The 13202-nt window shown below is 42.2% G+C and overlaps 1 protein-coding gene across 1 annotated transcript in view; it reads left to right on the top strand.

Annotated features, from left to right (window-relative positions):
* Pla2r1 (phospholipase A2 receptor 1) overlaps positions 1 to 13202 on the top strand; it is a 126618-nt gene that overhangs the window by 73191 nt on the left and 40225 nt on the right. The window contains exon 12 of the mRNA XM_021194027.1: positions 11177 to 11379. Within this exon, the coding sequence (XP_021049686.1) occupies positions 11177 to 11379 (203 nt within the window). The remainder of the gene's footprint in view (positions 1 to 11176; positions 11380 to 13202) is intronic.

The raw sequence follows: 13202 nt of genomic DNA, 5'->3' as shown, positions 1-13202 counted from the left end.
GTCTTATGTTCATTAAATATTGTAATGAACCATTAAGCAATAATTGGATCGTCGTTTCAGTTCTAACCCCAGTCCTGTCTGAGCCTTTTCTTGAAACAGATCTCAGATGTCAGAATATTTCATCCACAAATATCACAATATTGTCACTAAAATGCAAGGACTTCCCTGTCAAAAACATACTACCAAGATCACATTTGAAACTATAATTCTTTTTTTTCTTTTTTATTGGATATTTTCTTTATTTACATTTCAAATCTTATTCCCTTTCCCGTTCCCCCCCCCCCTCCCGGAGATCTCCTATCCCATCCTCCTTCCCCCTGCTTCTATGAGGGTGTTCCTTCACTTACCCACCCACTTCCACCTCCCCACCCTCTATTCCCCTACACTGGGGCATCTATCAAGCCTTCATAGGACCAAGGACCTCTCCTCCCATCCTCTGCTACATATGCAGTTGGAGCCATGTGTACTCCTTTGTTGATGGCTTAGTCCCTGGGAGCTCTGAAGTGTCTGGTTGGTTGGTATTGTTGTTCTTCCTATGGGGTTGCAAACACCTACAACTCCTTCAGTCCTTTCTCTAATTCCTCTATTGGGGAGCCCACACTCAGTCCAGTGGTTGGCTGTGGACAATCACCTCTGTATTTGTAAGGCTCAGGCAGGCCCCTCAGGAGACAGCCATATCAGGCTCCTGTTAGCAAGCACTTCTTGACATCCACAATAGTGTCTGGGTTTGGTAACTGTATATGGGATGAATCCCCAGGTGGGACAGTCTCTGGATGGCCTTTCCTTCAGTCTCTGCTCTACACTTTATCTCCATATTTGCTCCTGTGAGTATTTTGTTCTCCTTCTAAGAAGGACCGAAGCACCCACACTTTGGTCTTCCTTCTTCTTGAGCTTCATGCACGGTCTGTGAATTGTATCTTGGGTATTCCCAGCTTCTGGGCTAATATTCACTTATCAGTGAGTGCATACCATGTATATTCTTTTGCAATTGGATTACTTCACTCAGGATGATATTTTCTAGTTCTATCCATTTACCTAACAATTTCATGAATTAATTGTTTTTAATAGCTGAGTAGTACTCCATTTTATAAATGTACCACATTTTCTATATCCATTCCTCTGTTGAAGGACATCTGGGTTCTTTCCAGCTTCTGTCTATTATAAATAAGACGACTATGAACATAGTAGAGCATGTGTCCTTATTACATGTTGGAACATCTTCTAGGTATATGCCCAGGAGTGGTATAGCTGGATCCTCAGGTAGTACTATGTCCAATTTTATGAGGAACTGCCAAACTGATTTCCAGGAAACTATAATTCTTTAATGTCATAAATCTTTCAGTTAATGCTCAAATATCTAAATTAGATAGATAGATAGATAGATAGATAGATAGATAGATAGATAGATAGTTAGATAGATAGATATGCAGGCACATATATATTCTAACTACTATGCAGTATATTTAAGGTTTGTTGGATAAGGATCTAAATAACATTTACATACTATAATTTATTAGTAAAGTCTCCTAAAGTTTGTTTTAACATCTAGGTTTTTTATCCATCCCTTTTTCCTTTTGTAGTGTGTCTACTGATGTAAGAGGGTTATTCATCCTATATATTTTCTAAAGTCCACACCTCATTGTTTATCAAAGACCTGATCAATATTGAGGTTTATTTTACTTTAGAAAAACTATTTTTAGGCAGTTACTTGTTCTGTGTAGAGTATCAGAATGTCCAATTTTCTCTTTGTGACAGGAAGTTTTTGATGATCAACATGTAGATTTGTTGATTTGACAGAGTACGGTTTTGTTGGTGTTTGTTTTGGTCTGGGGACTAAACTCAGGGTCTTTTCCTGGTAAGGAAGGGCTCCTCTACCAAACTGCACCCCTGGCCTATTCTAAGTGTCTCAATTTATAGCCGGGATATTTCCCTAAGAAAGCAATTCTTTACAGTGAATTTTTTCTTTGCTTTGTGGTACAGATGTTATAGGAAAGCCAGCATAGATGCTTCGCATATATCTCTTCCTAGTTTCCAAAAGGATTATTTCCTAGCTAGTGTCCTCCAGCAGTGAGCAATTGGAGGCTAAGGGGTGCCTCCAGCCTCACAATGAAGTAAGTGCTTTAAGCATTGGTCTGTCTCCATCCACTGCAGCTGTTCCTAAAACTCATGCCCTATCTGTTGGATGGCATTGTCTTCAAGGATGCAACCTTTGCAGTCTTCCACATGTCCTTGCTGTCACTATGACCAGAAATGAATTCCTGCACCAGGTCTTCAGGAAGCCCTGGATTTTCTTTTGATGGGAAGAAATGTAATCTCTACACTGATCTGGCCATAAGGGGGCTCGCTGTGAGCTTGTTCTTGTTTATCAGCTATTTCCTTGGACATGTCTGGGAAATGTGTTGCCTCTATGTTTGCTTGCACTGCACGTGTGAGGATAAAATAATTTTTTCAAGCCCATAATTTCAGTTTCAGTTCAGGACCACAGATTTATTGCTCAATTTGCCTTTTATATGTATTTTCTTTTATGTCACAATCTTTAAGTCTCTCAACACCAGGAAACTCTGACATTTTCCTTTTTTAAAAAAACAGCAAAAGGACTCTCCAGAGAAGTAGAACATTCCGTAAGCCACCAAACCTAGTTTTGAACCACACTAGCCATTGCTACTGATTAAAGAGAGAGGGAATAATTCATAGAAACAGAAATGTTCTTTGATCTGAGATAACAGATCCAATAAGTGGAGACAGCCCTACAGGGGCAAACAGGAGGTCATCTCCTGGTAAGACGGCAGAAAGCTTTTCTAGGGTAAGTGTGGGCTTCAGATGTGTCCCAACAGATTAAAAGAAGGCCTGAAATCACTATTTCATGGCACTCTGCAACTTCAGCTCTGCATCAGGACCATTCCTAGATCAGTCATGTAGAACCATACAGGGTACCTGGGCCCTAGTTCTTCCAAACCAGTTGAAACCTGCCAGTTAAGGACTACTGGATGCCAGCAAAGCCAGACAGACTTGTATCCTTCAAGGTGCCCTTCACAGAGCAAGGGCTAGAAAACCCATCACATTGATAAACCATGGTCAGCAAGGTCAGGTTTAAGGGTCCTCTGGGTTTTGAAATGAAATGCCACGTACTGAGTATGTGCTCAGCCTTGTTTCTGAGCACATTTGCAGGTTGCTTCATAGCCACGCAAGGTAACCAGTGATAGGTGTTCTTCAAGGGGATCTTGTGGCTATACAAGGAGAGAACCATGCTGGGTGGGGAGTACTGGAGGTGGGTGGTACACAGGATGTGAACTTGGTACAAGAGGAGGCCTATTCTCACTAGCCTTTCTTAAAGACTGACCAAAAGCAACTCAGGAAATGTGGTGGTTTGAATAGTTATGGCCCCCATAGACTCATGTGTTTGAATGCTTGGCCATAAAGAGTGGCACTATTAGGAGGTGTGGCCTTATTGGAGTAGGTGTGGCCTTTTTGGAGGAAGTGTGTCACCGTGTAGATGGGCTTTGAGGTCTCCTATGCTCAAAATCTGCCCAGTGTGGAATCAGAGGCCTCCTCCTGGCTGTCTGTGGGAGACAGTCTCCTCCTGGCTGACTTCAGATTAAGATGTAGAATTTTTCCAGCTTCACATCTGCCTGTATGCCACCATACTTCCTGTCATGATGATAATGGACGGAACCACTGAAATTGTAAACCATCCCCAGTTGAATGTTTGCCCGTATAAGAGTTGCTTATGTAAGACAGAAGGAAAATGTTTATGGGGCTTACACCTTCCAGTCATAACAGTCCATCATCAAAGAACTCAAGACAGGAACCTGGAGACAGGAACTGAAGCAGAGACCTTGACGGGACGCTGCTTAGTGGCTTGTTCACTCTGGCTTGGTCACCTTTCTTTGCTGCCTAGGTCTACTTGCCCAGGGATGGCACCATCCACAGTGGGCTGGACCTCCTGCATTAATTAGCAATCAAGAAAATGCCTCACAGACACGACCACAGGCCAATCTGATGGAGGAAAGCCCTCAACTGAGGCTCCCTCCTCACAGATATGTGTCACTTCATGTCAAGCTGATGAGACCTAAGCAGTAACAGAGGGGCCAGAGCCTCGAGGGAACTTATTCCTTTAGGAGCTGTGTATACATCTCTGGGTCTCAGTACCACCTCACAGTTAGACTCTGATAAGTCCAGTTTCTAGGCCAGGATCAAGTGCTCTAAGTCTGCAGCCTGAGGCAAGTTATAACATCTTCGAGCCTCAATTTTACTATCAGAAAATGCTACCACAGTCTCTGCCTCTGAGAGTTTTAGAAATTAAACAGTAGAAAGACTGCACAGAGTGGACGACACCATGCTAAGCAGATTGGGGGTATTCAGCAAAGCTTGCCTTCCCTGTCCCAGAAGCTCTGTCTTGCTGTAGAAGAGGGGAAAGGGGAGAGGGAAGGTGAGGCAGGTAGAGACTTGAGAAGTAAGAATGTGTGAGACCAGTGGAAGGGAGTTGGAAGCAACTCACCAGACCAAGTCAAATTACTCTCTAGAGACACCAGAACAATTCCTTCCTGCCCTGAGACCACAACTGGCTTGATTTGGTTGGCTTATGCCTAATGATTTGACCAGAAAGATCAAAGTTGATAGCTTCCACAGCTCAATTCACTTTCTGTGATTAGCTGCCGCGCATGGGAAAGTCTAGAATCATGAATTTGAGTTTCATAGTTACAGGAAGTCTCTCTGCTGGTGGTTTAGGGAGATGGCGAAGGGGAGCAGGGCGGAATGGTGGGTCAAGAGAATGCATTCAAATGTGAGATTTAAGGTTCACCAATGAGGAGAGGGATGGTATTTGTCCTTCTCCAATGGGAAGTGGATTATCCAAAGGAAGAGCAGTGTTTTGGGAGAAGGCTGTCTCTACCCCTTTTTTCTATCCCTCCCTTATTTGGCTCGGCAAGTTTCCCCACAAACTGACTTACAAATTCCTTGTGTGTCTCCCTTAGCCCAACATCCCTTTATTACACCAGTTTACTGCTGCTCTGGGGCTGAGACACTAAAATTTGGGTCAAATGATACATTAAGTTAACCACTTTAGAATACCAATAACACTCCCGCAGCACTTTCCATCTTCATGGTGGGCCACAAACATCTCCTTCCTCACTAATGAAGATGACTTTGAATATCCACAGCATCTAAAACCGTAGCTAGTTAATCATTGTCTAATGCGGGGAAGTGAGACAACATGCAAAGCCAACAAAAAAAGTATTACTGTAAACTTGCTGAGTCAAATCTTTTAAACATTCTTGAACACACAGCAGAACTTGTATCATAAAAAAAAAAAAAAAAGGATCCCAGTTTTGTAATAAAAATGCCCATAAGAAGTATAAAGATGGTGCTGGCTTTCTGCTTCACAAAGTCCTTTTTTAATAATGATTTCGTTTGATCTTCATGAAGACCCATGAGAAGAAAAGGGATTATCTAGTTTCAACAAGACTTGTTGTGGTTAATTAATCCATTCAAATGTCAAGTTATTAAATATTTGTGCAGAGACTAGAATCCCAGACTTAAGGCTCCAAATTAGACATTCTTTCTAGAAGGGCCTCCTACCCATGCTCTGTGGGGAAGCCCCAGCAGCAGGCCACAAAGGAAATGGGGGGGGGGACCAGATGAGCTATTTGTTTCCCACTGACCACAACAGCCCAGTGGTGTAGTAGTGCCTATGGGCCTTGCATCTGGGTTCCACAGTTCAACTTAACTTCAGAAAGCACATACCTTCCCTCTAGGGCCTACGATCCAGCTGGGTGACGGGCCTCATCCCAAAGTTATACTCACTGGACCCAAAAACACTGTCATGAACTCTGTTGCCTACCTCCTCCCTACCCTATCCCAACTCCATCGTGAGGTCTAAGTCGTCGTCTGGGCCACTGTAGATGTCCGTTGGCCTTCGTATGATCCAATACTCTTCTTTGTTCAATGTAAGCCATGCTTAGTGTATTTCCCGCTTTACAACTGCTTGTTTCACCTTTGTGGGTCTGTCTGATGCATAAGCTTGTCTGTATACATAAGGACAATTCTGGCTGCCTGCTATCTAAAAATAAAAAGTGGCCATTTCTTCTAAGGGGAAATTAAAGCAGATAAATACCTCGTGCCAAACAACTTCATAGCTTTAAAATGCTTTTATGTCCAAAACTGTCATGAGGAGTCTCCAGGTGTACCCTCTCCTCTGGTGTCACTTGATTTTTATAAGGCCACCTGAAAACCCTTTTCCTTTTTCATCCTTCAAAATTCAGCTCAAATGACACCTCCCATAAACTCTTTGCTGACAGAGCTCTTTGGGCAGACTGTTGCTCCTTCTGGGCTCCCCCTACCCCCAGGCTGCTTTGAGCAGACCCTACCCTGTATCCGGACATGTTGTAGATGCATCCTTTCTGGTAGTTGTTGAATGTCAGTTTCCTTCATTGAATGATCAGCCTGGACTCAAGGGGAAAGAGGAACAATGGCACTGTTCCTTGAAGCAACTAACTAGACCAGTCCTTAGTCTCACCCAATTTGTTTTTAAGGAGTAAAAGGGTTTATTTGGCTTACATTTCCACATTGTAGTCTATCGCTGAAGGAAGCCAAGACAGGAACTCAAACTGAGCAGGAACCTAGAGGCAGGAGCTGAGGCTGAGGCCATGGAGGGATGCTGCTTACTGGCTTACTCACATGGCTTGCTCAACATACTTTCCTATAAACCACTTTCCAGGACCACATCCATCCCATGGATGGCACCACCCAACAGGGACTAGGCCATCCACTCACTAATTGAAAAATGGCCTTGCAACTGGATCTCATGAAGATGTTCCCTTAACTATGGCTCCTTCCTCTAATACTTGTTTTGTTTTGTTTTAAGTTGGATATTTTATTTGTTTACATTTCAAAGGTTATCCCCTCTCCCAGTTTCCCTTCTGCAAACCGTGTATCCCATACCCCTTACCCTGCTTCTATGAGGGTTCTCCCCAACACAGACACTCCTGTTTCACTGCCCTAGCATTCATTTACACTGGGGCATCAAGCCTTTATAGGACCAGGGTCCTCCCCTCCCATTGATGCCAGATAAAGCCCCTTCAACCCCTTCAGTCCTTCCCCTAACTCTTCCATTGAGGTCCCTGTGCTCAGTCCAATGGTTGGCCGCAAGCATATGCATCTGTATTGACCAAGATCTGGCAGAGCCTCTCAGGAGACAACTGTATCAGGCTCCTGTCAGCAAGCATTTCTTGGCATCAGCAATAGTGTCTGGGTTTGGTTTCTGCATGTGGGATAGATCCCAAGGTGGGGCAGTCTCTGGATGGCCTTTCCTTCAGTCTCTGTTCCACTCTTTGTCCCTGTATTTCCTTTAGACAGGAGCAATTCTGGGTTAAAATTTTGGAGATGAGTGGGTGGCCCCATCCGTCAACTGGGGAGGGGTGGGGCATGCCTAACCTCTGGATATGATCTCAACAGTTTCTCCCTCGCCTTTGTGGGGTATTTCAGCTAATGTCATCCCTGTAAGGTCCTGGGAGGCTCTTGCTTTCCTGGCATCTGGGACTTTCTGGTTACTACCCCCAGTTCCCCATCCCCCACCTTGTTGCTACATACCTCTGTTCAATCTCCTGACCCTATATACATCTCCCCCATCTCCTCCCATACCTGATTCTGCCCCCTCTTTTCCCCCTCCCCCTTCTCTCTTCCTCCCAAGTCCCTTCTACCCTCTAATTCTCTTGATTATATTGTTCCCCCTTCTAAGTAGGACTGAAGCACCCACTCTGGTCTTCCTTCCTCTTGAGCTCCATGTGGTCTGTGAGTTATAATGTGGGTATTCCACACTATTTGCCTAATATCCACTTATCAGTGAATACATACCATGTGTATTCTTTTGTGACTGAGTTACCTCACTCAGGATGATATTTTCTAGATCCATCCATTTGCCTGCAAATCTCATGAAATCATTGTTTTTAATAGCTGAGTAGTACTCCATTGTGTAAATGTACCATTTTTTCTGTATCCATTCCTCTGTTGAAGGACATTTCAGTTCTTTCCAGCTTCTGGCTATTATAAATAAGACTGCTGTGAACATAGTGGAGCATGGTATATATTAGAGGATCTTCTGCATATGTCTCCAGGAGTGGTGTAGCTGGGTCCTCAGGTAATACTATGTCCAATTTTCTGAGGAACCCCCAGACTGATTTTCCAGGTGGTTGTACAAGCTTGCAATCTCACCAGCAATGGAGGAGTGTTCCTCTTTCTCCATGTCCTCGCCAGCATCTGCTATCACCTGAGTTTTTGATCTTAGCCATTCTGACTGGTATGAAGTGGAATCTCAGGGTTGTTTTGATTTGCATTTCCCTGAAGACTAAGGATGTTGAACATTTCTTTAGGTGCTTCTCAGCCATTCAGTATTCCTCAGTTGAGAATTCTTTGTTTAGCTCTGTTCCCCATTTTTGATAGGGTTATTTGGTTCTTTGGAGTCAAACTTCTTGAGTTCTTTGTATATATTTAATATTAGGATTGATAAAGATCTTTTCTCAATCTGTTGGTTTCTGTTTTGTCCTATTGACAGTGTCCTTTGCCTTATAGAAGCTTTGCAATTTTATGAGGTCCCATTTGTCGATTGTTGATCTTAGAGCATCAATATTAGAATGGTTACTCCAGCTTGTTTCTTAGGACCATTTGCTTGGAAAATTGTTTTCCAGCCTTTTGCTCTGAGGTAGTGTCTTTTTCCTTGAGGTGCATTTCCTATATGCAGCAAATTGCTGAGTCCTGTTTATGTATCCAGTCTGTTAGTCCATGTCTTTTTATTGGAGAATTGAGTTCATTGGTGTTAAGAGATATTGAGGAATAGTGATTGTTGCTTCCTGTTATTTTTATTGTTAGAGGTGGAATTATGTTTGTGTGACTGTCTTCTTTTGGGTTCGTTGAAAGATTACTTTCTTGCTTTTTCTAGGGTGTAGTTTCCCTCCTTGTGTTGGTGTTTCCCATCTATTACTCTTTGTAAGGCTGTAAGGATTTGTGGAGAGATATTGAGTAATTTTGGTTTTGTCATGGAATATCTTAGTTTCTCCATCTGTGGTAATTGAGAGTTTTGCTGAATATAGTAGCCTGGGCTGGCATTTGTGTTCTCTTAGGGTCTGTATGACATCTCCCCAGGATCTTCTAGCTTTCATAGTCTCTGGTGAGAAGTCTGGTGTAATTCTGATAGGCCTGCCTTTATATGTTACTCCACCTTTCCCCCCTTACTGCTTTTAATATTCTTTCTTTGTTTTGTGCATTTTTGGTGTCTTGATTATTAAGTGACAGGAGGAGTTTCTTTTCTGGTCCAATCTATTTGGAGTTCCATAGGCTTCCTGTATGTTCATGGGCATCTCTTTCTTTAGGTTGGGAAGGTTCTCTTCTATAATTTTGTTGAAGATATTTACTGGCCCTTTAAGTTGAGAATCTTCACTCTCTTCTATACCTATTATCCTTAGATTTGGTCTTTTCATTGTATCCTGGATTTCCTGGATGTTTTGGGTTAGAAGCTTTTTGCATCTTGCATTTTCTTTGACTGTTGTGTCAATGTATTCTATGGTATCTTCTGCCCCTGAGATTCTCTCTTCTATCTCTTGTGTTCTGTTGGTGATGTTTGCATTTGACTCCTTATCTCTTTCCTGGGTTTTCTATCTCTAGCATTGCCTCCCTTTGTGATTTCTTTATTGTTTCTATTTCCATTTTTAGAGTCTGGATGGTTTTGTTCAATTCCTTCACCTGTTTGGTTGTGCTTTCCTGTAATTCCTTAAGGGATTTTTTTGTGTTTCCTCTTTAAGGGCTTCTACCTGTTTACCCGTGTTCTCCTGTATTTCTTTAAGGGAATTATTTATGTCCTTCTTAAAGTCCTCTGTCATCATCATGAGATGTGATTTTAAAACAGAGTCTTGCTTTCCCAGTGTTTTGGGCTATCCAGGGCTTGCTGTGGTGGTGAGAAGAACTGGGTTCTGATGATGTCAAGTAGCCTTTATTTCTGTTGCTTGTTCTTGCACTTGCCATCTGGTTATTTGTGGTGTTAGCTGGTCTTGCTGTCTCTGGAAGTGGCTTGTCCCTCCTGTAAGCCTGTGTGTCAGCACTCCTGGGATGCACCAGCTCTCTCTGGGTGGAATTTCTAAATGGAGAGCTATAGCACAGGGTCAGCTCTGGGGCACAGACAGAAACTGGAAGGATTCTGCCCCAGGCTGCTCCTCAGTTCCTGTTGGTCTCATCCAATTTTTATAACAGGATTGTTTCCAACTAATACCCATTGGAATGTGAAATGCAGGTTCTCAGTGGTCCTATAAATTGTATACATATTGCACAAACTTAAGAAACTTCACTTAGTCTAGATGTTGTTTGGATGGGCTAGGCATGGTGGACCACACTTTTGTTTCAGAAGACAGAGAAAGGAAGATCACAAATATGAGACCCAGCCTGGACTAATTAATAAATCCATGTCTTCAAAGTCTTCATTAGAATCCTGAACACTTGTTTCTATGAAAAAGTATATTTCGTGTTCAACACACAGAAAAGAGCAAGTGAAGTTTTGTCCATAACTGAAGACGTTTTACCTCTAATATTTTACAAAGTATTCACTGAGAGATCAGTGAGCTTTGTGTCTCATTTAGAAGCCATCTCTCCCTTCATTTCCCTGATAGCTGCCGTTTCTGCCTCCTACCCCCTGAAATCCCACTTCAAGACTTTATCACATTTTCTCCATTCTCCATGGCTTGTGGCTTAGAGTTTGGGTCTTTGTTGTGTTTCTTGTCTGCCTTGAATCCATTATTCATCTGACTGATTTGCCCTGATGCACCTCGCTCTCAGGGGATGAGCGTTGTGCACTTCTCATTGTGATCCACGCAATGAGGAGCGGTGGGGCATCCTTCAGCTTCACATCGTAACTGCACCTCACTTCCCGTCATTCACCATATGAGCTCAAAGCAGACAATGTCCAAATTTCAGGCTTCATAGCCTCTTTTCTCTCATGATCCTGTTTTCTGTTCTTCTCTCCAGAGATGAAGAGAAATGAGATAATTGTGCCAATGAGGCATCTTTCTTCATCTCCATTGTTGTTCTCTGGCGCTTCATTATGATGTGTCAATTATTCAACACTCCAGAGAGCTGTCTTTGGAACACAAATTGTTCCAATCATATCGTATTAAGATGGCTTGTTTTCTGCTTTTAGGCAATCGCGGTGGCTGCGTTGTCGTGCGAGGAGGAAGTTCACTTGGTCGCTGGGAAGTGAAGGATTGTAGCGACTTTAAGGCAATGTCTCTGTGCAAGACACCAGTAAAAATCTGGGAGAAAACAGAGTTTGAAGGGAGGTGGCCCTTTCACCCCTGCTATATGGATTGGGAATCAGCCACTGGTCTGGCCAGTTGCTTCAAGGTGATGTCAAAGCTATTTGCATATTTATTTGGTCCATGGGTCCCCTTCCTTTTTTTTTTTTTTTTTTTTCTTTTTATGCTTTCGGTCACAGGGCCTGGTATACAGCATATGCATAGCCCCTATCCATTGCCTCTTTCCTGTATTTATATTCCAAATAATTCTGGTTCTTTTAAAACAGCAGCTATCCCCAGTGTCANCACCCCTGCTATATGGATTGGGAATCAGCCACTGGTCTGGCCAGTTGCTTCAAGGTGATGTCAAAGCTATTTGCATATTTATTTGGTCCATGGGTTCCCTTCCTTTTTTTTTCTTTTTTTTCTTTTTTTTTTTTTTTTTTTTTCATTCTAAGCTTTCTGTCACAGGGCCTGGTACACAGCATATGCATAGCCCCTATCCATTGCCTCTTTCCTGTATTTATATTCCAAATAATTCTGGTTCTTTTAAAACAGCAGCTATCCCCAGTGTCACTTAAAAAACAGAAATACTATGTGTCAGTATTAATCCCAAGGAATAGAGAGAGCCCTATGCACTAGGTAGGCACCCTAGGAAAGGACTCTAAATGCTTGATCAGTTCCTAGAAATGGTGGGAAGTTTTGTACAATTTCACCTGCCAGAGTTCAAGTCCAATATGGCAGACCGCTCCCGTAAGTCTGGCAAGTCTACTTTACTGTTCACAGATAGGCTGCAAGAAACAGTAGAAACCTAGGATCCTGGCAAGCCTATCCCTTGAGGCTCAGGACAGCTACCCAGGGTGGCAGATGGACTATATTCTACCCCAGCTCAGGGGTTAGGAAAGCGCTCTTCTATAGGCTTTATACCTCACAAACCACTTGGGTCCACTGGAATGAAACACTGAAGGACTCCCTGTTCTGGGAGGGACAAGGACAGTTCCTCCTTTCCTCAGAGTGTGGCGTTCTCAGTACATTCTGAACCAGATTTGCAATCAAGAAGGAGCAAAGTCATTGTCTTCCTGCCTATAATAAGTACAAAGGCCAGTCAGGACAGTTTGTATTGCCAAGCGTGTAGCAAATAAAGGAAGCCAGCACTCAGTGGGTATTAACATTGCGATGTCCTGTAGTGTTTATAAGCCCACACATAAAGTACTGTTATAAAATAATTCTTAAACTAAAGAAAGACTTTAAAGCCTGCTAGATACCTGAAGATCAAACCAGGTAATACGGATGGTTGGTATGTATGTGTATTTATGTATGTATATATACATATGTACCTATATGTCTATGTATATATTTACATAAAGATATATATTTATACACACATAATTTTCCTAAAGGTTTATTTACATATTTATTTATTTATTTATTTATTTATTTATTTATTTTAATGATCTGACTCTATGTATGCCGGAAGAGGGCATCAGATCCCAGTAGAAGTCATGAGTCACTATGTAAGTGCTGGGAATTGAACTCAGAACCTCTGGAAGAGCAGTCAGTGCTCTTAACCACTGAGCCACCCCTCCATTTTATATATTTACATTATATATGTGTGTGTGTATACGTAAATGCTTACAGCAAGAAAGTTTGGAGATTACGGTGTTGCAATATTTACAAATACATAAGGAGATATCTTGGGGTTGGGACTTAAGTCTAAATACAAAATAAATTTGTTTATATACCCTGTGTACACATGGCCTGAAGGTCACTTAATGCAGTGTTTAGAACATGAAATGCTCTACCCACTTACAACAGTCAGAAGTCAAGAATGTCACTTGCACACAAGTTTTAGATGTTAAGAGTAGTTAATAACTTCAATTTCCAGATTAAGAATGTTCTATCTATCTATGAGATGTACACATGATATACATT

This window comes from Mus pahari, chromosome 3 (assembly GCF_900095145.1).
Source record: "Mus pahari chromosome 3, PAHARI_EIJ_v1.1, whole genome shotgun sequence".
In the NCBI taxonomy this organism is placed as follows: Eukaryota; Metazoa; Chordata; class Mammalia; order Rodentia; family Muridae; genus Mus; species Mus pahari.
Note: the sequence above shows the minus strand (reverse complement) of the source record. Positions and strands in the feature narration are given on the sequence as shown.